The sequence below is a fragment of the Pyrgilauda ruficollis genome, unplaced genomic scaffold, assembly GCF_017590135.1.
Source record: "Pyrgilauda ruficollis isolate IOZ18807 unplaced genomic scaffold, ASM1759013v1 scaffold34, whole genome shotgun sequence".
In the NCBI taxonomy this organism is placed as follows: Eukaryota; Metazoa; Chordata; class Aves; order Passeriformes; family Passeridae; genus Pyrgilauda; species Pyrgilauda ruficollis.
In genome coordinates this window covers 3,475,109-3,500,596 of record NW_024524822.1, presented here as the reverse complement: position 1 = coordinate 3,500,596, position 25,488 = coordinate 3,475,109, and the positions used below count along the sequence as shown (strand labels likewise).

The 25,488-nt window shown below is 50.6% G+C and overlaps 1 protein-coding gene across 1 annotated transcript in view; it reads left to right on the top strand.

Moving 5' to 3' along the window:
• The window catches only part of ASTN2 (astrotactin 2), a 264,180-nt gene that overhangs the window by 104,521 nt on the left and 134,171 nt on the right, over positions 1-25,488 (top strand). Inside the window, exons 10-11 of the mRNA XM_041475041.1 lie at positions 10,144-10,294; positions 22,949-23,115. Of these exons, the coding sequence (XP_041330975.1) occupies positions 10,144-10,294; positions 22,949-23,115 (318 nt within the window). The remainder of the gene's footprint in view (positions 1-10,143; positions 10,295-22,948; positions 23,116-25,488) is intronic.

The following is a 25,488-nucleotide window of genomic DNA, read 5'->3' as shown; positions in this document are numbered from 1 at the left end:
CTGAGCCTGCTCAGGGATCCAAACCAGCACAAACCCCTCTTTTTCTCCAGGGCAGGAAATTCTTTGCTCTGAGGTGCCAGCCTCTCCAGGGAGGGGTGGGATGGGTGCCTACCAAAGGCAGCAGCAGATCAGGTTGCTCCTCACCTCTGGAGATCCAACCCATGGGGTGGTGTCCTCAGAAGGGCTCAGTGACCAGTGGCTTCCAGAACAGAGTGCTGCCCTTGTGACAAACCCATCTGTGCTCCACGGAGCTGCTCCTGGATGCTGGGCTCCTTGGAAAACACAGTCTGCTTTAGGTGCCTAGGTAAGAGCCAAGCCCTTTTGAAAAACCTGCCCAGACAGACGGAAAACCCAATGCAAATCTCTCCCCAGGTATAAAATTAATTGGATTCTAACTTCAAAGAGTACTTCTGGAAATGAGCTGTAAATAATCTGGTTGTGCCTCAGTTCCTCTGTCTGTGGACATTCATCTGTCTTTTTTTTTGAGCCAGTGAGTGTTGCTGATGGAAGGTGCTATATATAGCAGCAAAGCTATGCATATATGGATGCATATGCATAAATGTATCCCTAGTAACTGACCCAGGTGTGTGATGTTTTCTGTAATACAGCTGACAGGTTTGTTTCCCAAAAAAAAAAAAAAAGCTTCAATTTTGCTTCCTGTGGGCTCTCACACCTCTCGTTTTGCAGCTGTGTGAAGTTCTCTGACGTGGGCTGCTTGCTCACCCTCTGCCATGGCTGGAAGCCACAGAAGTTGGCATCTGGTGACCCCTGGGATGCAGAGGAGTTGGTGAAGGTCACCCAGGTGTGAGGGTCTCAGCGGGGTTCAGCTGGATGGAGCTTTATGGCAGAGCTTGGTGTTGCTCCGCTGAGCTGTGGTGCTCAGAGCTGGCTCCTGCAGGGCTGTCCTGCCTGCAGCCAGCATTCCAGAGGGATCTGCATTCCCAGCAGCCGTTCCTGCCCGTGTGGAGATGGCTGGTCCCTGGCACCCAGTTTGTGAGGAGCTCAGGGCTGTCTGTTCCCAGCGGATCGATAGGAACATCTGTGAAAAATCAGGACATGGATATCTGATCCAGCAGCCCTGGCTGTTTCCTATTTATCCAATCTAATTCTATCAGCGTTTCTCAAGTGCTTATCAGCACCACATCTTGACACTTTATATGTGTATTGGAATATTGGAAACCCCCCCAGTGGCTGGGCAATGAGAGGGGCTGAGGCTGGGCTGTGGCCCCTCCCTCTCCCAGTTTCCCTGCAAAATCCAACTTTTCCTCATGCCCCTCATGAATCAGATCCACAAGAGCCCACTAGGACAAAAATCTTGTCCAAAATACCCCAAGAGGCTGTCAAAGGGAAGAAAAACCCCAGTGAGTCACTCATGCCTAAGCAGAGGCAGAAGTCTGAGTCCCAAGCTGGCATTTTCCAGCTTGCCATTGCAAAATGCTTGGGATGAGCAAAGCCCCCCCACTGGATCTGTCCCATGGGGCAGTGTAGGACATCTCTGCTTCTGTGGGGGGCCATGGGGCCCAGGAGCAGGGGATGGATCCTCTGCATGGGCTGGGGTCCTTCCACCTCCTCTCTTGTCTTTCTGGCCCCACCAGCAAGCAAATTCCTAATTTCTCAGCCAGGGAAGCAGGGTGGAGAGATGGAAACTGGCACAGCCAAGTTCCTGTTTGGGCTAGAATATATAGCTGGTTTAAATGGGAAAATCCTTTAGCTCATGCCTTGGGAATGCCAAACAAGCTGGGGCCTGAAATCTTGGTTTGCTGATGGCTTGGAAGGGCAGAGACAGGGGGAGGGTGGCTGGGTCCTGTTCTCTCCAGCAGGTGACCTCCCATGTTGGGAGTGGATACAGGTGAGGTGGTGAGGAGATGCCCAGAGCTCCTCACAACTATGAGTTTAATGGCAATTTTGCCATTAATTACATTTTTTTTGGCCATGTCACATGGATTCCACGTGAATCTGTGTTTATTTGAACCTGCCTAGGCAGGGCTGCAATCACTGCCTGGTACTGGAGTAGCCTGACCCACATCATGATGTTTTCAGCCTGTAATAATTTAGGGTGAGAAATCTCAGGCCTTCTGTCTCCCTTTTGCTTGATTGCTTGTTTTTTCTAAGATTTCTGTTTCTCCCCCCCAGGCAACACTGTTGCAGAGGATTAAGGCAGGCATTTTGTGGAGGGTCTTTCTTTCAGAGTTGAAGAATTGCCTTAATTTGTCCAGCTCAGAAGTGCTTTTTGAAAAACTTGCGTTTTGAATTGCTGCACACAGCATGAAGCCTTGTTTGGTTTCAGCCATGAAAGCCAGAAGCAATCATCCATCCCTGAGCACAGAGACAGCAGCTGGCCAAAAACACAGAGTTTTGGGCTGGTGGGGGAGCTGGGAGAATGGGGGGGAGGAATGGGACATACTGGATAAGCAGTGAGAGGGCGGGAAGAGCCTGCCCAGGTGATGTTGCCCCAGGGAGAGCTCTGCCCACCAAAGGTGCAGTGATGCTGTGTCCTGCGGCTGCTGCTGGAAAATTCCCGCTTTGTCCAGGCTGAACACCTTCCTCCCTGACCAGAGTGAAACCCCCACCATCTCCTCTTTAGCAAATGTTGCCAAGTTTGCAGAGCTCCAGAGCTGGAAGTGGCAGGGTCGGTTTGCTGTGCAGCCTTCAGGCAGCCCCTCCGTGCATATGCATTATAGAATCATCTTTAATGGCATGATCATATCCTAGTTTTTCACCTTTGCCTCGCTCAGCACAGCTGATGAACCTGCTCTGGGAATGATCTGCATTAATGTGAAGCTGTAAAAACTTCAGCTGAAGTCAATGAGAGCTGTACTTTGAGCAGGGAAAGTGTCATTTAATGCTAAGCACTCTGAAAAATCACATCTAAATGTCTCAGATTTGGTGCATGTAACCGAGTGGATGTTTTTTTACATCACTGTGCCTGTGCCTTGGCTCCCTGTCTGTAAAATGGGAATGATAACAGGGAGATTGGGAACTTAATCACTTTATTTGTTGTGAAATACTGCTGCTTCTTGGTGTTGAGTAAAGCGTAAGCAAGCCACGAGGAGCTAAGTAATTGTGTATGCAGAACAGCGCCTGGATAGAGTACAATAAAGTAGGAGCTATGTGTCCTCCAAGGCAGAGAAAACAAGACACTGAGAAGCTGCAGAGGAAGTCATTTGCAGGGGGCTGAGAAGCTGTGGATGTTTGCAGGAACCCAGGGGTGGGTTTTGGGATGCCTAAACAGCTCTGGACTGTTTCAGGCATCCCAGGGCTCCTGGCTGCAGCCTGGCACCATCACCTTTGGCTTTTGGGGAGAGGTAAGTCCTTAGGATAACCCTCCTGGATGTGGTCTTGGAGTCAACACCCTCATCAAAGGCAGAATTACTGGAGACTGCATTAAGGTTGTCCTGGCTTCACCAATAATTTCATGCATTGCACCTTTTCTGTGTGCCAGGCCAGTGTGATGGCTCTGTTCTTGGCATGCCTGATGGTACTGGATGTCTCCCTGGCAGTGCCCATCGTATCTGCTGGGGTGGTCAGGGGGGACACAATGCTTGGCAGTGCTGGGTTTCCTCCTGGCTGGTGTCCCCAGGCGCTTGCTGTGGGATTTCTGTCCCAGTGAGAGCACCTGCAGTGCTCCAAGCTCCCGTCCCATCCCATCCCATCCCATCCCATCCCACACTTTGCTGCCGAGGTTCCTGGCACACAGGAGCATCCAGCACACTGGGAGTGCATCCTGCTGAATTTGGGATGGGTTACAGACCGCAGCAGGTACCAGCACAGGTAATTCCCAGCACACTTCCTGACTGTGCTTTGCCATCCCTCTTAAGGCTCATGTGCCTTTTCTTAACCCTCCCAGCACTGATGTTGCCTGGGAGACTGAGCCAGCACCTCCTGCATTTCCTTTGGCTTGTGCAGGGTTGAAACTGCAGCCACAACCTTCCCTGAAGCAAGAAAAATACTCAGAATTAAAACTATCTAATTTAATTCGTCTGTGATACCCTGGTCCTTCATATGGCAGAGCTGTGCTGGCTCTGAGGGGTCTGCAGTGAGGTGCAGGGTCCTTGTGAACCCCAACATCCTTTGGGATGTCCTTTCCCAGCTCATTTTTGTCCCAGTGTGTTTGTTTTTGCTTTGCTTTGCTGTAATTAAATTCCTGGTCCTTTGCTTGCAGAAGTGAGCTTCAGAACGCTCCAGTGGAGGGGTGGTTTTATTGAATCTCCAGCAAATTATTGATGCTTGGTGGGGAATTTTTCACACTTTCAACCTCAAGGTTTTTGGGAGAGCGTTTTTGCAAGTGTTTATTATAGTATTGCCACAAGAAGCGAGACTACCCAGAAAATTTATAGCAAGCAGCTCATCAGCTGTGGAATGTCAGCACAGCACCGTTGAAATGCCTTCTCCAGTGTCACTCAAGTGAGGATGATTTCTCCCAGCTGAGGACCTGGATAGTGGTTTTTCTTCAAAACTTCCAGCACTATTAAAGTGGCTGAAAAGTGGTTGTCGGTGTACTGGGCAGAAAATCACTTTTTTCCTACATGAAATAATAAATCTGATGCAGGCACAGCACTGGGACACCTGGTTAAAGACAGGAGCCAAGGTTAAAGACAGCATGCCAAGGTTTCAGGCTGTGAAGTCCCCACGTGAGAAGCTGCCACCACCTCATGAGCTCCTTCAATGCTGGGGATGGACATGAACTTTTCCAGAGCATTCCAGCCTGGTCAGTGTGGGAATGGACCTGCTTGGCTCGTGATTCAGTGCTGTAGGAGATGGGTGCCGCATTTTCCACAGAAATGGATATCAGGAAGAAATCCTTCCCTGTGAGGGTGGGCAGGCCCTGGCACAGGGTGCCCAGAGCAGCTGTGGCTGCCCCTGGATCCCTGGCAGTGCCCAAGGCCAGGCTGGACAGGGCTGGGAGCAGCCTGGGACAGTGGGAGGTGTCCCTGCCATGGCAGGGGTGGGATGAGGTGAGCTTTAAGGTCCTTTCCAACCCAAACCACTCTGTGATCCATGATTAAATGTTGTAGGGATGCAGGAAAGGACTGTAGAGAGAATGGTCCCTTGCTGCAGGCAGAATAAAAATTGAAGGGGTGGAATCCCAGAAGAAAACATTCTGTTGCATTTATATTGGAGACCACTTTTCTCAGGGAATCATTTATTGTATGCCCATTATAATTTGGGTGTTTAACTGCATGGCTCTCAGTATGGAACAGCTGAGCCTGTAGTGCATCAGGCTCAGCTGGAATTGTAGTGTGAGTGTGGGAAGTGCTAGAAATACTAAAAATAACTTGGAAAGGATCTTCGGTTGGCCATCCAGCAGCGGTGAGCACTTTCCATCCTCTTCTCTTGTTGCCTTGGCTGCCTGTCTAAAATGTGAAGAAAATCATCACCCCCAGTGTACAGAAGCTGAAAGTAAAAATGAATGTTTGTGACACACAGGGGTCCTGGGAGGGGACTCCCTGGGGAAGGGGTGGCTCTGCCTTTGCTGAGGGCAGGAATGCCATGTGCTGAGTGTGGTGCTGGGGCTGCAGGTGATGGCACCAAGGGCTCCCAAAGGCTCCACTTGCAGCCAAGGTCCCAGTCCCATGTGCTGATCAATTCTTTACTTCTGAATCTGGGCTTTGCAGCTGCAGCTTGGGGTTTTAGTGGTTATATATAATTTTTAAAAAATGTGATTATGAGTTGCAGTACACCCTCAGCTGGGATCCATGTGTTGCTCACCCTCCATGCTCATTTCTGTGATGAATTTTCCAGGGCATCGTGGGAGAGCTGCTCAGAACTGCTCAGACAAGCAGCAGCTGGGCTGAAAAATGCAGAATCTGGGTGAAAATTGCTCTGTCCTGGTTTGCAAGTGCAGCAGCTCTGAAGTTCCCTGCTCAATAGAATCAGGAAACAGCACGAGGTGCTGGGCATGAGCCCTCCTGGCTGGGCTGTGCTGGGCAGTTCTGGGTGAAGCTGCAGGTGACACAGCATCACACGCTGTGGTGCCAGTGAGCCTGTCTCTAGAAACTCCTGAACCTCAAGTTCCCACCCTGATCCCTCTCCAAACCCAGCTCAGGGAGCAGATGGCACTGGCTTAGTCTCCAGCTCACATTCTTTTCTTTATTTTTCTCATCGATGGTGAACTTTGTAAGGCACTGAAGTCTTTAACCATTAGCAGGCAATAAAAAGGGGCAGCAGAGTTGAATAACACCCACTAATCCCCTTCAGGATGAGCTGGAGAGAAGAGCCCACTGCAAAGCTCTGGAGCTTATTCTGGGATGAATGCTTTGGAGGCTGTGAGAATTGCTTGGTGTTGGTATTTCATGAATAAATAACCCCCAGCGGTATTTGTCAGTGAATCTGCTTCATTAATGAGACCTGGAACAAAGGGAGGGAGTGCAAAAAAGTGGTTTTGAGGGAATCCAGGCGAGTGCAGGTGATATGGGAGGTGGAATGGGGCTGTGTGAGGATGGGTGCCATGGTCTGCACCATGGGAGCAGAGTCAGGAGGGGAGCCCTGCTGTGCTGCACCATGCTGGACATTTATGCCACAAGATGTTGATAAAAAATTGGGTTTTACTGATGCTGGGTGTGTGTTCAGATGGTCCTGGCAGGGAGGGGAGTGTGTTTAATTTATAACAGTATCATTTGGGTGTCTGCAGGTGTCTTTGGGAGAGCTGGAGAGTTAAAGAAGTGTGTGTGTGGGTGTGTGTTCGTAGATGTTCATGGGCTTGTGGAGAGGATCTGGCACCAGACATTAGGTCACTCTCTCCAAAATGGCCTTTTTGGCAGCACCTGGCTTCGGGTCACTGATGGATTTCCCCATCCTCCCAGTGCCCCAGGTGCTGAGCCCTGCCTACTCCCTGGGGCTTTGGCACCTGGGTCCAGCAGGGCCGCCAGCAGCTTCCCTGGCTCTTTGATGCACTCAGGACACGGAGCCTGTCCTTCTCCATCCCATCCTGTCAGAACAGATCCAGGGCTTACTCACTGAAATCCAGCAGGAGGAGATGGAGAACAAGAGCTGTTCTTTTGCAGGCAGCTTGTTACTGCAGGGCAAGTGATTCATCCATCAGGGCTGGTCTGATGTGGCACCCGGGCAGTGGTGGGGCTGGCTGTCCCCAGGGGCTCCCTGCAGTGGTGGCCAGATGCTGCCATCGCTCCCCAAGTGTCCCCTCCCTTGTGGGCTCTGCTTTCTCTCCAGGGCTGGCTCTGGAATGTGAGAGCAGGAGCCCCATACGGTGGGCAGGGAAGGACAGGCAGGGGTCCCTGGCAGAGCTGTGTGGGTGGAAAGTGATCTGCTCCGTGCCACGTGTCACTGCAGAGGGCAGGTAATTAATGACTGCTCTTCACTCCCAAAACTGACAGGAGCTGCTGAGGCTGGCAGTGCCAGGGGCACCTGCCTGCACTGATCCAGGCTCCTGCAGCCCCTCCAGAGGCAGATCAAAGTGAAGTTTGCTCCCAGCTTGCTCTGAGCATCACATCAGGCTCTCATGAGCTGCCATCCCTGTCGGGGCTGTGTGTTGAAGTGAAGCTCCTCTAATGGAACGATGGCCACGCAGAACTGATCGTGCAGAGCGTCTGCCCTCACCCTGCTCCTCTCACAGGTGACACCTGAACACTTCCCAGCGAGGTTAATATTTTAATGTGCTTAATGGCTCATTCCAGCTTGCCAGCCCTTCCTGGGCTTTGGCAGGGGTCATCCATTATGCCAGGCTTTGGAGCACGAGTTTCCCATTCCCATCCTCAGCCCTCCCAAGGGCAGGAGGTGCTTTGTGCTTCCAAGTTTTAATTAAAGCATGACAAGCTGCCCTTGCCACCCCAGCTTGGTGCCATGTGGGATGAGCCGATGTCTCCTGACAGAATTCTGTCTCTCTGGAGCAATCCTGTGCAAGGGCCCAGCCCCAGAATCTTCTTTCCACCACCCAGAGCAGCTGTAGCTCCTCACCTTCTCCTTCCAGGCATGTGGGTTGTTTGGTGGCTCAGTGGAAAGCCAGGAGGGAGGATGGGAGCATGGTTCTCCTTGCTGTCCACCCACGATGAGAAACCCCCTGGGAGGACCAGATGGGGCTGAGCTTTTTGGGGTGGGTGGCGGAGGAGCTGTCACGGTTTGTTGGTTTGGGCTTTTTAAAAATAATCCTCCCTACATTAATAAACAGTGGGTTTAGTTAGTAAATAATATCCCCTTCCTTCCCCCCATCTCTCCAGCAGAAATATGTGCCCTGATCTAATATATCCTGCCTTTCTCATTCCCTCATTGCAGAGGAGCTGCAGATCCTGGAGGGAACAGAGTGCTAATAGAAAACGGCCTCTAAAGATATTTGAAACATGACCAAGAAAGGACAGAGGGAGATTCTTCTCCAAATATGCTGGAAAATCTAGGAGGTGGGCCAAGAAAGGGAGAATATCAGGAGCTTGATTGCTACAAGTGAAAAGTTAATTGGGAAGCATTAATTGGGGTGAGAGCTGGCAGCACAGACATGAGTTTGCTATGTGGGACACCACAGTGAACACAGAGCTGCCCCAGTGCTGAGATAACTCATCCACCCCAGCCCATGGGGATGTGCCAATTTAATATTTCTCACTGCTTTTAGTGGTGTTTTTCTTATTGACAGTCCCAGCTTTTGGAGTCCTGGGATTGCCTTGAAATCCTGAATCTAAAAAAAAATCACGATGTCAATACTGCATAGGGCTTTATTTGGGTTTGGTCTCTGAGGAGTTTCTAGCCCTTGAGTTTGCAGGGAAAAGCTTGATTATACCCTAAAGCAAATTTAGGCGAGGAAAATATAACAAAAAAAACCCCAAAAAACAACCTACCCAAAACAGTGCAGCAATTGATTTATTTTTAAAATCTCATCATTTTGGTGCCAGTTGCATTATATTCTTTTTTAATGCCTGACTCATGATTTCTTGAGCGCTCGGTGTTGGCAGGGCTGTGTGCGTGAGTGTGACAGCGTGTGAGCTCAGGGGCCCTCTGCTGATAGAGAATGCAGGGCTGCTTCCAGGCAGCACCACCCTGGCCCTCCAGGGCTGATGAATATTCCTCTACTGCTGTTTCATTGCCAAGCAGATTGTTTTCACATTAAACCCCCCAAAAAAGAGACAGCAGAGCAGGGCATTGGGTCATTGTGCTGATGGCCAAGCAGGAGAGAGGCTCAAGGAGAATAAACCATGCTGTGACTCCCAGCACTGCCTCAGGGGTATTGAGGTCGGAGGGATCAGGGTTAATTTGCAGCCTCCTGTGGGTAAAGATCTAATAAACAGCCTGTGGAGGTCAAGTCTGTCACTATCAGTGACTTGTTCTGTGACCTTCCTCTCTCTCTGATCACTTTGTCTCTCTCCTGTCAGGTGATGAGTTCTGTTGCCCAGGATGCATTGTGGGTATTGGTTAACATATAAACTGTTCTTTGAAGATGAAAAATATCTTGGAGATGCTTAAAGCTCTTGACAAGCATGTGTGTTCCTTTTGCAGGAATCCAGCAGAAGGCAGAGTGCCTGAATGCTTTGTCACAGGCAAAATCTGCTGCGTGTGCAGCTCTGAGAGGCAGGGCTGGGAGCTTCCCAAGGCTTCACATGGCCTTGGAATTATTCCTGGGTGCTCCTGCTTCTTGCTTGAGGGGTTTCACAGCACAGCAGTGCCTGGGGTTTTGCCCATTGTGGGCTGGAGCAGAGCAGCAGAGCTGTGCCTGCACCCATCCCTGCATTATCTGTTCCACATCCACATCCCAGCAAGCACAAAGGCACGTTCCATGTGTCTTTCCAGATTTGGCAGTGTCCCTGGGGTGGACAGGGTGTGGATGCTCAGGGAGGTTTGGCCCAGCTGTGAAACATTCAGTAAGAGTTTTATGGCTCTGAATTTGCTGTTGTCCAGCGTAGGGTTGGATTCACACCCAGCCCCAGTCTACTAATAAAGCATCTCCTGGTTGCTAGTTTGCGTAAAACTGGTGGATAGTATCTTTGAAACCCCATGACTGGTTGATTCTGTGAAGGATGCCAGAGTTATGCAGCAAATTTATTGTAGAGCATAATCACAAACCCCTCATTTCCTTGGGATGTCTCCTTTGCCTTGGTATCTCTAATCAGGGATTTTGCCAGAGCAGCTCTCTGTGCATTGCCCTGCCTGTGCCCGTGCCCTGCCAGCTCCCTGCCAGCCCTAACGGTGCCTTTTCTCTCCAAGGGAAGAAGCGATGCTGTCCACCTACTTCGAAACCATCAATGACTTGCTCTCCTCCTTCGGGCCCGTCCGCGACTGCTCCCGCAACAACGGCGGCTGCACCCGCAACTTCAAGTGCGTGTCGGACCGCAAGGTGGACTCCACGGGCTGTGTGGTACGTGCTGGGGCCATGGGGGAGGTGCTGGGGCCGTGGGGTAGGTGCTGGGGCTGTGGGGTAGGTGCTGGGGCCGTGGGGGAGGTGCTGGGGCCGTGGGGGAGGTGCTGGGGCCGTGGGGGAGGTGCTGGGGCCGTGGGGGAGGTGCTGGGGCCGTGGGGGAGGTGCTGGGGCCGTGGGGGAGGTGCTGGGGCCGTGGGGGAGGTGCTGGGGCCGTGGGGGAGGTGCTGGGGCCGTGGGGGAGGTGCTGGGGCCGTGGGGGAGGTGCTGGGGCCGTGGGGGAGGTGCTGGGGCTGTGGGGTTTATACTGGGGCTGTAGGGTAGGTGCTGCAGCTGTGGGGTAGGTGCTGGGGGTGTGGGGTGAGTACTGAGGCTATAGGGTTGGTGTTGGGGCTCTGGTGTAAGTACTGGGGCTTTGAGGTACATACTGGGGCTGTGGGGTTGGTACTGGGGCTGTGGGGTTCTCAGGGCTGTCCTCTGGTTTGGAGACAAGCCAGAGGGAGATGTGACCTGCTCCTGCTTCCTGTGGCTGAGGGGATGTGTGGGCTGGAGGTGGACTTCCCCCAGTCCTGGGGCCTTCATGGCAAAGCACAAATGCCTTAAGGATTCCAGGGAAGCAGCCCAGGTGCCCAGATGAGCAAATGAAAGAAAAAAAAAATATTGAGGCTGGTGGTCATTTTCCTGCTTGTCAAGGAGCAGGGATGGAAAGCTGCCTTGCTTTTTCTCCTGCTTTGTGCTTCCCAGTGAGAAGAAAGATGGAGCATCCCCCCATCATATCCATCTCTGGGCATCTCTGACACCCTCAGAGTCTTGACTTGTTTCTGAACATGCTGATGTCTTACCAAACAATCTACTGAGTCCCAGGTTTTGCAGAGTCCAGAAGATCTCCTAGACCCCAGACCATTAGTTTTGGGCCGTGGCTCTGAATCTTAGAATCCTAGAAGGGTTTGAGTTTGAAAGGACCTTAAAGGTCATCTTGTCCTAAGCCCTGCCGTGGGCAGGGACACTTTCCACTGGACCAGGTTACCCAGAGCCCAGTGCAGCCTGGCTGTGAACAGTTCCAGGGAGGTGTTCCCGGCACCAATGCCCAGAGGGGTTTTGTTGTGCTTCCAGCTGGGAGCAGCAGAGCTCAGCACCTCACCCAGACATCAAAGTCATCCTTTCCCTGCCTGAGGAGCCTGTGTGAATCCAGGATGACGTGCAGAGACACAGGACAGAGCCTTGGGAAGCAGGGCAAACCTGGAGCATCCCTTTGTGCCTGTTGTTGAAGGCTCTGCCTGCCAGGAAACCGTGGTGACCCCCGAGGGGGTCCAGAGCTGTCACCCCCTCCGCCAGCCCCTCCACCACACATTCATTGCTCCTAAACCCCTGGAACCCCTCACCTCACTGCAGGCAGGGCCCCTCACCACATCCCTCCTGTCTCAGCAGAGACAGGAGGTAAGTGTCTCTTTATTTATTGAAGATGTTTGTACACGGCAGCTGGGAAAGGTCAGGCTGGAGCCGTGCTGTCCCTGGGGGAGGTGTTTTCATTATCCCCTTCTCAGGTTGCTTGTTAAGGCCATTTAGCATGACAGTCTGATGTGTCACCAGCAACCTGGTGCCATCTCCCCCTTGCTGCTCTCTCCCCTTCCTCCTTTCTTTTTCCATTGCCATTTTTTTCTTTGCCCCCTTCTTCCAGGGAACAACTGCCTTTCTAGTTTTTTTGGGGCGTTTTCCTCCTTTTTTAGGGTGTTATTTTGCTCTGAATGCCAACATCTTTGCCCAGGCACTGTCAGAAGCAATCAGGGCTCTGATCACCTCACGCCTCTGGGAAGTGGTGCCTCTTTTTAAAGTCAGGATATATTAGGATAGAAATTGTCAATAAATTACAGCCCTAGTGCTGGCATGTGGAGAGGCAGAAAAGGAAAACCGTGTCACCTGGGGAAAACAGACCCCAGCTTCTGTAATGCCTGACTGAATCTGTGTGTAAAGAGAATGGAGGGGAAAAGGGAGGAGCAGCAGGAGCATTTTCCTGGAGGGCATCCCCTCCCCGAGAGCTGTGGCTGAGAGGTGACACTTGGGGACCACAGGAACCCCCATGCTACACATCACAGCAGGCTCCTGGGGCCGTGCATCCCATGGGGACGGGAGACTGTCTCTCCCCACTGTGCTCTTCACTCCTTTTTCTCCCCTCTGTGGGAGCATGAGGCTGCTCTGTCCCTCTCCAGAGCTCCCAGTCTTGGGGTGAAGCTCCCCAGTGCCAGCCTGAGGACAGCAGAGCTGAGCTGCCCAGGGGGAGTGTGGGGACAGACACTGCATCCCAGCCCTTGTCTCCCTGCTTCCCTGTGGACTGACACCAGCCCATGCTGCTTCCCAGCTCTCCCAACCCTGTGCAGTGTTTTATTCTCATCACCTGTTGTCAGTCCCTGGCAAAGGAGGGGAGAGAGGAGAGGTGTGGAAGGAGCTGTCCCCATGTTTCTGACCATGCACCATGCCCATTGGCCAGGGAAAAGCCTAATGGATGGGCTGGCAGCACTGCCCCCAGCGTGGTGCTGAGAGGGATCAGAGGGGCTGGGAGTGGAGCCTCAGAGCTCACACAGGTTCAGTTTGAGGCATTCTGGTACTTTCTTTGCCCACTCCTGTGCTGCCCCTCCTCATCCCACTCCTGCTGCTGGTGCCTGCTGGGTGTGAGCTGGGCTTCCAGTGCAAGAAGGGATGGGGTCATGTGCTGCAAATTTTCAGGGATGTCAGTTAGTTTTGAAGCTGAACTGCTGTGAACTCAATTTGCCAATTTGGTAAGTGCTATGGGCAATATCGGGATGTAATTTAATTAAGCTATCCCCTTTTTATAGAGTTCAGGGAGCATTTGCCTACTAATTTTAGCACTAGGTTTGCTCCAGCTTTACTCTGGACACAGATTCACAAATCATGACATGTTGTTAATCTCTACCAGTCAACAGTTTATTAATTTGCTGAGGACCACAGAAGTATATAATCAGTGGTTCATCAATCAAGGCTAAATCCAACAAATGTTCCAGGCAGGTACTGAGCATAAAATATACATGCAGCCTTGTAAGCAATTAATACACCACAGAGCTGGAGCCGAGTGGCTCAACCAGGGAGCAGCACAAATCTCAAAGATTTCTTATTCCTTTTATGTACAATCATCATCTGTTACCAGTTCCTTCATGCCCTTAATATGGCTTCCAGTAATTCTGCGGGGACTGGGATGCATTTATCTCTGGGATTTTAGTGGTGTGGGCTCTGCCATTATCTAATTGTTTGGCCTTAAAAGGTCTTGGTTAAAAAGTTGAGGGTGGATTGCTCGCAGCTCGTGCTGGAGCCTGGCTGAGTCTCCTTGGGCTGATGATGGGGAGGAATGAGTGAGTCACTTTGCTCAGTTAAAATCCTCCTTTTTAGGCATCACCTGAAACCCTAAAGCCTCTCCAGCAGGGTTCCCACCCTCAGGGGTGGCAGCTCCCCACCTGCCCACCCCAATGGGATCCCTTTTTCCCCCCATCTCATGGTTTTCTGCTGGTTTTGTGTGTACCCAGTAGATGGCATGAGTGCATAAAGGGTTTCTGCAGTTCTTTTCTTATCGGAGGCCTTTTTTTTATTTAGGTAATTTTAAGAATTATCAGCTGCAACCTTGCCAAGACCTTGGCATCGCTATCTGGAGCCTTGTGTTTGAGCATTAACATAACCAAACAGCCCTCAAGCTCTAGAAAACCTGCTTCCATGCTGCTTTTTCTTGCTGCACTCTGGAACTGCTGATGGATCTGGTCAAGCTGTGGGAATTTCCCAAGCAAACAAAATCCCAGTGAATTTCTCTGAACCCAGTGATTCTGCATGTTGAGTCCTGTGTGTGTTTTGCACCATCTTGCAGGGATCACAGCAAACCAGGAGAAAGTGTTCTAGAGGAATAATTCAGACTATATCCTATAAAGGAAATATTGCTGATCTTTTCTGCTGGCACTGTGGTAGCTGCACAGCCTGGAGGGAGGATGCTGAAGGAGGGAAAATGCTTAACCCTCGTGTGTTGGTGATTTATAATTTGAGATGAAAACCTGTGAATTGGCCCTGAGAGACGGAAGGAAACACCTGCATCATGGCTGAAATTCAGGTTTCCCCAGCTGTCTCTCAGATTGGCTTTGCTCCCTGGTGCCAGTCCTCTCACCCACCTGAGGAGCAGAGCGGGTGCTTGCATGTACTGCCCCATGACCAGGTGCATTTTTGAGCCTAGAAAGGCAGGACTGCAGCCTTACTGAAAATAAAAAGGGTGAGCTGTTGGGGTTTTTTTTTTGTTTTTTGTTTTTTTTTTGTTTGTTTGTTTTGTTTTTTTTTTTTTTGTTTTTTTTGGTTTCTCCCAAAGGACGGTGGTTTTTTTTGGGGGTTTTTTTTGTGTTTTTTTTTTTTTTTTTGTTTTGTTTTTTTTTGTTTCTCCCAAAGGAGTGGGAGCTTTTGTCTTAGCACATGAGCTGGGCAAGGAGGCACTCTATTCTTTCCCAGTGCATTTTGGCATCCTCAGCATCACTGCAGGAGGAGGCAGCAGCAGGCCCAGGTGTCTGAGCCCCATGGTGCCTCCAGGATGGGGTCTCCTCACTGTGAGGACCACCTGGAGAAGCAGAAGGGCATGAGCTGCCTCACTGGGGGTGAGGAGGGCAGCTTGGGGTTCTGGGCCAAGAATTACCAGAATTAGTCCCTTGTTTGTTTAAGGTGTGGGAGCCTGACTGCAGTAGGGGGACAGGTGGTGTGGGCTGCTGGTTCTGCAGCATCTGTGTGCCTGCAGAGGTTGGTGAGTTAGTTCCTTAAGTCACATTAGAGTGCTCCAGGAGCCAGGGAAGTTGCAGGTGGATGTGGAAGGGATAAAGCAGGGCTGTGCTCCAGGAGCCATCCCACCTGGGAAGAGGTGTTGGCAAGAGCTGGCAGAGCCTTGCCCAGCCTGGGCACTGGGTGCTGCTGTTCTGCACAGACATGAAACCCTGCTCATCCTCACAGGCTCAGGTGCCTCTGGCAGGGATTTATTTCTAGTCTGAGCAAGAAAACAGTGTTGTTAGCCTACAAGAATGACCTGAGCTGTTCCTCCCTGCCATGGCAGGGTCAGCCCATCACAAAGGAGGGAATTTGGCTCAGCAGGATGCAGGAGGGAGAACATCCACCAGAGAGTCACTTAATGAAGTTGTGGCCTGCAGTGACACTGCTGTGGTGCTGATCCCAGCCTCTTTAGACACAGAAGGAGGAGAAATTTGGCATGGTCCACACAGGCATATAAGCCTTAGCTTGTTTGGGGCTAATCCTTCTCTTGCTCTCTACCAGCTCAGAATGATGGGCTGTTCCTCACTGCTGCAGAGTGTGGCAGAGAAATGGCTTCATTTAGGAGTGTAACCATTTTGGGGAGAAATGGGATTAGAAATCAAGGAGCAGAGCAGTGTTCCTGCTTTCATCTCCTCCTTCCAGCACAAGTGTCATGGTTTTGCATGGCAGACATTTAGGGAAGACACCCAAAGGTGGCTTAGGGACATAGAGAGATGCTTTGAAACTATGTGGGTGATGCTGAGAACTCTTTTTCCTGGGGGGAAATGGGGTGATTGGGAGTTTCAGCCCAAACCAAAATGCTGTGCAGAAAGGCCTTACATCCATGAAAATTTAAAAGTACTTTGGTTTAAAACATTTCCTTTCTATAAAGGAGAGGGAAATGTTTAATTCCACCATTATCATCTGGAGCTTTGTTTTATATTGCTTTATCCCAGTGTACAGCCTGAAATAAAAACAAAATTAGATGATGGAAACCAAAACATTTCAACCTTGTCAAAATTAAATGCTCTCCTAATTTCCCAATGAGTTTTGAGATGTAATTGATGGAATCCCACAAAGCACTTAAGCTTCATCACATCTGCATTTTTCTGACAGACAATTGTTCATTGAAAAATAAAAACTTACCCGTCCCTGCCTTGAGAGGCACCTAGCTAATTATGGGAGAGATGCACACACCAGGAGGGAAGATGAGGAAACCAGTCTCTCCTAATTCCTTTAAAGTGTCACTGGCTCCCTGGAGCAGGAGCTGACTCCTTTTGTACATTGTGGTTGGAAGCAGAAGCCCCCTGAGCTCAACAGCAAGCCCCCTTCCAAGGAACCTGTGGTTTTGGATTTTATCTTGTTAATCCAGGTAAATACCTGTGCTGAAAATGGGATTTGAGGAGGAAAGAGGAGGAGGCTGTTGGGGTCAGGGCTGGTGGTGGGTGGGAGCAAACCACCCACCTGCCTTTGCTTTCAGAGGGGGTTTGCACCTCGTGGGCAAGGGGTGGCTGGTTTAAAAGCAAGGGGAATAGCTCAGGAAGCACCAAGGTGAGCTGGAGGTCTCTGCCTGCATAGGGAAGGAGTGGTTTGGATGATAAAAGCCCTGTTTTGTCCAGCAGTGGCTTCTTCAGCAGCGTTCCTTGAGGGCTTGGCCAGTGCCCCTCTGCTCCTCACCAGGCTGGGATGCTTGGTGTGCTGTGATCACAGCTGGCTTGGGGCTGTGGGATTGGTTTGGGATGTAGGATTTGATGTGCAGTGTTGTGGCTGGGCTACACCCTGATGGGTGAGTCAGGTGGGGCAGGGATTGAATTTCTGTTTTCCTGAAGATTTTTGGAGGTGCCAGCTTCTGCTGTGAATGAAAATGTTCTGACAGGCAGGAGATACCAGCTCACCCCAAAATGGGCTGGTGGTGACTTCTGGAAGGGAAACAGATTTCCTTGCTCCAGAAACACTTCTTCCTGCTTGCAAGGCATCCCACCAGCTGCTTGAAGCAAATTCCTCCCTCTTGGGACTGAGGTGCACACATACACAGAGTGACTTGCCTGGGAGGGTTCACTGGAGTGCTGGCCAGAGGTGAGGAGATGCTGCCTCATCTCCCCCTGGATCCCCCATCCCACTGTCACAGGGGGACCAGGCTGAGAAGCACAAGCAGCATGTTCTTGGGAGCCTGCAAGACAGATGGGTTTGATTTTCTGAGGCTAAAATAATGATTGATGATCTTTAAAGGGAAAAGGAAGCAGGGGAAAAGGAGGGAGGGGGGGAAAGAGTGGGAAGATAATGACTGTTATTTCAGAAAATTGTTGTAATGTTCTCCTCTGGGAAGGATGTTCCTCCCTCAGTGGAGTGTCAGGAAGGACTCTGCCACAGCTGGGGTTGGTGGGGACATCCCTGCCCTAAGGAGGCTCTGGAGAGCCCTTTAGCAACCAGCATTTTGGCCCTGTTTTATCAAAATATTGCTAGAGGAGGGATAAATCTCACATACAGAGACTGAGCAGCATACAGCCACGCTCTGTCCTGCTGCTGCTGAGGAGCTTTGCTCACCAGGGGCCTTCTGAGTCAAGAAAACGAGGCAAAATAAGCTAGAATTGTCCATATATACACATATATATATATATATGGACACAGAGGGGTTTACTGCATTTGTACCATTTCTGAGCTCCAACAAGCAAATAAACACATGCCAGTGCATAGACAGGAGCTCATTAAAATGCTGGCACTTGCTTGTACCTTAGCAGTGTCTCAGATTAATGTTTTTGTCTCATGCTGAGGAGGTTCCTCGCTGAGGACTCGGCACAAAGGGGGGTCATTAGGGCCTTTGGAAATGGTCCTGGTGCTCTGTGGCACTGAACCACCAGCAGGCTGTGCTGCCTCAGGCCAGCAGTGCTAGGGATGCAGTCTGGGGTCCGGGGTCTCACTTCTGGAGGCATCCAGGCATGAGAAAGGTGCCTGGAGCAGCACTGGGAGTGGGGTTTGGTGGCAGCTTCCCTCTGTGGTTTTAAGAGCTGGGGATATTCTCATCTGTACCCAGAGCATCACCTCCAGCACCTGACACAGAAGGCTCTGGCTAGAAGGCTGCTGTTGTTGAGAAAACAGAGTGGAATAACAAAAAGGGCAGTTTACTCTCTACAGAAACACTTAATAAAGTATTCTGGTTTTTAAACTTAATAATGGAGGAGAGGAGCTGAGCTGAGCTGAGCAGCTCTGGCAGGCAGCTCAGATGGAGGAGAGCGGATGTGCTCCCACCTGGGGGATCCGTGTCAGTAATGATTTGACTTCCAGTGACCCTCACCCATCTTGCTGCTAATGAGCTTTGCAAACAAGAAAGTGAGCAAAGGCTCCTTTTTTACTTTACATGAGCGGGGACTTGTCCAGGTATTTATTTTCCTAAGGCACAGTCTCACACAGGTTCTGGTGTGTGTTGTGTTCCTTCCCCCAGAGGTGATCCTCCTCCTGTCGTGTTTGCCCTGGCCGTGCCGGGGGTGCTGCTGGTGCTGCTGGGCAGAGGAGCTGTGCCCAGTCCTGGTGGCAGGAGGCCACAGGGTGCCACACGCTGTGCTGGGTGACAGCAGTGGGCACAGCGGGCACAGACATCCCATTTTGTAGTTCCAAACCACAGCCCCTGTGTACGGGTGAGGCTGGATCTGGTGTCTTCCCAGGGGTGGCTGTGGGCACGTGGCAGCAGGCCCTGCCAAATCTGCTACTCTGTGTCACCTTGGAGATGTCATTTAAAAGCGAAAAAAAGCCTGTTTTGCAAAACAACAGATAAAAATAGCACTTCCTATTCAGCACATCCATTCCCTGTGAGTACTCAAAATTCATTTGCTGACTGCAATCACAGGAATAAGGACATGTGTGCTCTGGGATGGGAGGGCATGGGCTGGTGTCCAACTATGCCATCAGCCAAACCATGTGGAGCTGCTGGTGGCTCCTTCTCAGACCCCTTGGCAGCAGCAGGGTCAGAACATTGGAGCTGAGGGTCATCTTTAGCCTTCAGGACCTGTGTTATCAGTGCTAACACACAACAAGAAAAGAAAGTTTTCTTTTCCAATGCCAAGAGCAATTTTCAGGGTTGTCTGTCGGCACAGAGAAATCAGTTCACTTCTGCATAGATGAACTGGATTTGTGAGAGCGTGGAATTATATTTGCATGGTAACAGCTTCTCCTTGGATTTTGAGCAGACCATGAGCTGGAGTCTTCCCCCTACACCTCCTTTTCCTCTCCATAGCATGGATTAAGTACCAGACCCTTTTCCCAAGCTCTGAGCTATATTTCCTGGTCAGCTCCATGGATAAAGGATGGGCTGGGAATTGGAAGTGAACGCATGCAATATGAGTCTAACATGGTAAAGCACAAACTGCTTTTTCTTTTGAATCTCTGGGTTACAGTGTGTGGGATCCCTTTGCTTCTGTGGCTCAATAAATCCATGTGTGGATGAGGGGTGTGCAGAGGTGTTTGCCCAGGCCCTGCTGGGGCACCAGCTTTCCTCCCACCAGGGTGGGACGTGCCACCCGTGCTCGCCCAGACAGAGTTATTGACCGAGTTTCTTATTGATTTTGTAATCATTTTCCAACAGAGCCCCCTGTCCTGTGTCACTGCCAAGGCAGATCGCAAATTGAACTGCACCTAAATTGATGGGGCATTGATTAAAACTCACCGTAATTATTGGTTCTCTGCTGCCCAAGCCAGGCAAATCAATGTCAGCAAGAACAGATCTGCTCCTTTATAAAAGCACAGTGTATAAAGGGTGAGTGCTGGCTTTCCAAACCCATCCAGAAGCCCAAGCTGATTCACCAGGGAGTCAGGATTAGCACAAACTGGCTGTTTCCATGGTCATTTCTCACTCCTGTGGGCAAGAACATAGCTGCACTGAAATGGACTTCAGTTTTTCCCCACTCTGATCTATTGATGGGACGTCCCAATGTGAAATCCTCTGCTCCAGGGGCAGAGAGGTGTGTTACAAACATTTATAAGCCCATAGAAGCTGTGGCTGCCCCAGGAAGTATCCGAGGCCAGATTGGACAGGGCTTGGAGCAACCTGGGATAGTGGGAGGCGTCCCTGCCCATGGCAGGGGAGGTGAGCTGATTTTTAAGGTCCTCTCCCACCCAAACAATTCTGTGATTTGTTGTGCTCAGTAATTGCTTCATCCACCTATTCATCCCCGCAAAACCCTCCATGGAGAGGCTGGTGTTGCCTGGCCAGCACTAATTGCCAAGTTTGCTGCTTCCCCTGGCTCTCCTAGGCAGGGACACATCCCGAGGTTTCACGCTGGCTCCCTGGCTTCCCTTTCTGTCCCTGGAGAGCCCCGTGCTGCAGCACAGCAGCTGACTGGAGAACCAGCTCTGCTCTGAGCAGGGATGGATGTGGAGAGACAGGAGCGCTTTCTTTTGCAAATGCTGTGCTGAGCTATTTGCCGGCTGTAATTAATGACTATTAGGATGCATAATTATGAACTGAAAGGAAGCACGTTTCTTGGTGGTTAAGAGCCAAAACTGGAGGAATATCCCAAGGGTGGCCTCAAGCAGAGTAGGACGAAGGGAGGGAGGGTTTTGCTGACCCACTAACCCAGTCACAGGGAAAGAGCCATCTTCTTCCTCTGTGGGCTGGAGAAGGTGCTGAGCTCAGCACATGGATCTGTGCCAAGGCAAGAATTCCAAGTCACAGCGCCGAAAAGCCATGACTGATCCTCTGGCTGTGGTCCTGCAGCTCCTGCTGCCTTACAGTCCCATCCAGTTGCTTTCAGCACCCTGGAATATTCCACAGGATCTCCAGAGGGAACTTGAGCAGAGCCATGCCCCCCATCCCTGTGGGTGTGGGGAGAGCAGCAGAGCAGATGCAGTGCCGTGAGCAGGGATGCTGTTTGCAGCCAGACCTCCCCGTGTCCTCCAGGGAGATCCTCTCTGCCAATTTGCACAGCTCTGCTCTTACAGCAGACAAGGAGGAGAGCACGGGAGATAAGAGCTGGATCTGCAGATTCACAAACACTCTCATCCTGGTGCTGTTTCCCAGGCAGCTCTGGGGTGGTGGAAAGCACAGATTGTTCTCAGTGTCCTCTCCTCCTTCATTGTTCTGTGTATGCATCTGGAAAGGCTCCTGCTCCCAAGTCTTCTGCTGCTTTCTGCTGATAATTCCAGAGCTGTGTCTTTGGGACCCTGCCTGCTCTGCAGAGATGGACACCATCCTATTCCAGCCCTTTGCTGCTAAGACCCTTTGGATGGACAAGCCTTGTGCCTTCCCTTCTCGCCTAACCCGGTGCCCCAAGGATGCTGCTGAGGTTTGCAAGCTTCAGAGCTGAGGGCACAGGAGGCAGTGAGGGATCTGAGGGACAGCTGGCACAGAGATCAACACACCCCAGTTGCTGCAGGTGGGGCAGAAGCAGTTTGGATGCTGCTGCTGTAGGGAAGTGGCACAGGGTTTCTAGGAGGTGGAGAGAAAGATGGGGATGAACCTTATAGCAGGGTAGGACAAGTATGGTGGTTGTAAAATGAAGGAAGGGAGGTTTAAATTAGATGTTAGGATGAAATTCTTCCCTGTGAGGGTGGGGAAGCCCTGGTCCTGGTTGCCCAGAGCAGCTGTGGCTGCCCCTGGATCCCTGGCAGTGCCCAAGGCCAGGGTGGACAGGGCTTGGAGAAGCCTGGGACAGTGGGAGGTGTCCCTGCCATGGCAGGGGTGGCACTGGATGGTCTTGAGAGGTCTCTTCCAACCCAAACATTCTAGTATTCTGGGATGGCTCAGGGTGGGCCAGGAGTCCCTAAAGCCCCTTTCTGCTGTCCCTGTTTGCTTCTTAAATAGCCATGAGTGAGCGAGGCTCAGGAGCCCATCTCCCATCAGGACTCTGCTGGTGTTAGTGAGTGCAAGGTCCAGGATCTCCTGAACTTTTATTAATATGTGCAGCATTTTGCTCACATAGAAAAGTGATTTTCTTTTTTAAGCATGAGGTGTAGTGGTTTTATAACCTTTCTTCTGCTTGACAGAGGCCATTTATAAACTGCCTTCATCACTACCTATGCCGTTTCCAGTCTAACTCATCTTCAAGAAATTCCATAATGCATTTTTAATTGTGAGCTGTTCCCAGACAAGATTTATTTATTTTTTCAAGGACTGGCCTTTTTGTTGTTGTTTGTGTGCATGTCTGTTTGGTGAAAAGGGATAAATAACAAAAATGGGAGTGTGCTTTAATCTGGGTGACAATTTATCAATGGCATTTTCCATCTGCTGGCTTTTATCTTTTGGGGCAAGGAAAACAAGCTGGGGAACTGCAATTAGAAATTAGAGCCATGGTTCCCTCAGCTGTGGAAAACTGATGAGCTTGGGCTGCCATCCTGGCTGCCCCAGTCCTGCTTCTGTCATGGGCTGGTCCTGCCCACAGCGGGCATCAGGATCCTTTTGTGCATGATGCCAGGGCCATGCTTGCTGACTGCCTGGCACGAGTTGAGATGGATTTCTAGGTCATTCCCAAGCACTGAGATGATTCTCTGGGTTGGTCCCAGGTGTTGAGGTGTTTATTTCTGGGTTGCACTGAATTTTTTTGCATTTCAGAGGAACAGGGAGCAAACACAGAGGGTTGTGAAGTTTTATCCTATGCTAGCTTAAGGCTTTATTGCTGTGTAGTTTTTCTGCCCCAAGGATTTCACCCTCTTCCAGAGGGAGGATGAGGCGGAAGGCATTGGCAGCAGACCAAATCCTTGCCCCTTTCCCAAGGGCTGTGAGAGGTGATGCAGGGCTACCCCATCCATCACTCAGGACAAACTCCTCTCCTTCAGATGGAGAAGGAGTTCAGCAGCACTGGCTCTGGGATGGGCTGTGCCCTGAGAGGGACAGGGACTCCAGGGTCGGGGAGGATGCCCAGGTGACCTTTCCTGTGCCCTGTCTCTCTGCAGTGCCCCGAGGACCTGCGGCCCATGAAGGATGGCACCGGCTGCTACGACTACTCCAAAGGGATCGACTGCTCCGACGGCTTCAACGGCGGCTGCGAGCAGCTCTGCCTGCAGCAGACCCTGCCTCTGCCCCACGACCCCTCCTCCAGCACCATCTTCATGTTCTGTGGGTGAGTCCCCTCTAGGCAGTTGTCATAGTTGAGACAGTCACAATACAAAGCAGCACTCCATTTTCAGCAGGCTTCAAACTGTTTTTCTTATAGCCTGCATGCTTTTTGTACGTTCTTACAAAACTCATCAGTTTACACTTTACTCATTGGTCAGGACAGACAAACAAAGTGCTCATTGGAACAGGCAGTTGCAGGTTTCTCTTATTTATCCTTCTTTCTTTCTTGGTTTCTGTGTCAACGACCTTAGTAGAAAATTCTTTCAGGGGTGAACGTGGCCCTCTTATCAAACTTCTCTCTGGCTCACAGAAGTCGCTGTAAAATCTCTTCCACAGTCAGTCCCCTCCAAGGCTCCTCAACAAGAAACCCCTTCCTATAATTATTGTTTTGTTATTATAAGTCAAGCTGCAGGTTTTCTGTGGTTGATCACAGCCAGTATCCTTTATCCAAAAAACAGCAGTCTCCATATCTGCTGTTCATATCTGTTCAAACAACACTTGCTGATCTTGTACAGCCATGACTTGCTCTGTGATGTGTGTTGGTAAAGCAATAGCCTTGGCCATTGGAGTATTCTCAGGAATTACCACTGGTTGGTGCAAAACCTGAGCTAAAACAGTTAATTCTTCATTACAATTTGCTAAAACAAGGGATGGATAAATTGTGAGCCCCAAAATACTGCTTCTGTCTTTGCCTATAATCAAAAATTCTTGTATTTTCCACAATGTTCCAGTAATTCCTGTGGGAATTACTGCATGACTTTCATTCACCTCATCTCATCCCAAGCTGGGCCAAGGGAAATTTAGGCTAGATATTAGGAAAAAGTTTTTTACAGAAAGATTGATGAAGTTCTGGAATGGCTGCCCAGGGAGGTGGTGGAGTCACCATCCCTGGATGAGTTTTAAAAAAGCCTGGATGTGGCACTGGGTGCCAGGGTTTAGTTGAGCTGTTGGGGCTGGGTTGGACTCGATGGTGTTGAAGGTCTTTTCCAACCCAGTGACTCTGTGAATTCTGTGAATCTCCATCCCTGGCCACCTCCTGTGCCACCCAGCCAGCCCAGCCTGGATTTGAGTGTCCAAGAAAAAGGCTGCTGATGGAGCTGACATCCAGCAGGGAATAGAGGCACCTGGTTTTCCTGAGGGAAGTGTGAGGAGCAGTGTGAGCAGATGCACCTTCCTTCTCTCCCCCACTGTGTGACAGTACAGTTTGTTCTGTGACTCACTGTGAAGGGACCCAAAAATTGTGCATTGTGTGTGTGTTGGAGGGGAAGGTGTAGGATTTGTTTAAAAAATACTACTTTTTTTTTTTGTGCCTCCCTTAAAAATAGAGTCTCATCCCTGATTTTGGCCAGGATCTTATAATCCTACACAATTTAGCATTTTCTCTCAGGAAAATCTCCCTGGCTGCAGTGTGCTCTAAAAGGAGCTCAGCGATTATCTGGCTTTATTCTGCACAGCTGCAGCCATCCATCGCCTGCCCCAGCCCCACAGCTCGTTCACACTCTCAGGCTCACTCAGGAACTTACTCCATGTCCCAGTGTGACAGATTAGGATGAAGAACGGGGAAAAAAAGCCCTTTTGGAAAGAAAATGCCCACAAGCAAGAAGGGGAGTGAATTGCTAGCAGTAACTCCGAGGAGCATCCGTCACGTCCCGACGCCTGCAGGTGCAGCAAAGACCTCACACTGCTCTGAGTGCTGGCTGGTCCCTGGGAAGAGCAGCCCAGGGAGCTCTGCCTGTGCCAATTTCTCCTTTATTTATTCAATTTTTGCTGCTTTGTTGTTTATTTTTCCACCCCCACTACCTTTTTTATTATTGTTTAGCAGCGCAGAGTGACTGAGTCACCAAAACAGAGCACATTTTCTGCTCCGTGCCTGCAGAAGGGTTAGAAATTCCTCCTTTGAGGGGAGGGTCCAGAAGATCTTGGCACATTCTGTGGTCTCCATCCACACAAATCTGCATTTCAGCCTTGCATCCTCAAGGACAGAGACTCTTTCTCTGTTTTTGTTTGTTTTTTTGGTTTTTTTCCCCTTCTTTTTTTTCATAATCCCTTTTCAAGGCTGAGCTGTGCCTTGGGAACAGGCAAGGAAGAGCGTGACAGACGGGTGGGAGTTCTGCTTGCAGTAAAATGCAGTAAAGGAAGGGGAGAGGGAAGCAAGCCTGGGTAGGGGTGGGGTTGGTGTTACAGCAGTGGGGCTGTGGGGAGGGAACAGAAGTTACCCAGTGTGGTGGGAACTGACAAAAAGGCTGGTGGAAGAGGAGGAGAGGCAGGATGGCACATTTACAAAAGATTCCACTGAGGTGTCCAGTGTCTGCAGTTAAACCACATCCCTGCTGCCTGCATCAGTTTCCCTTCCTGCCAGTTGAAGATGAACATGTGA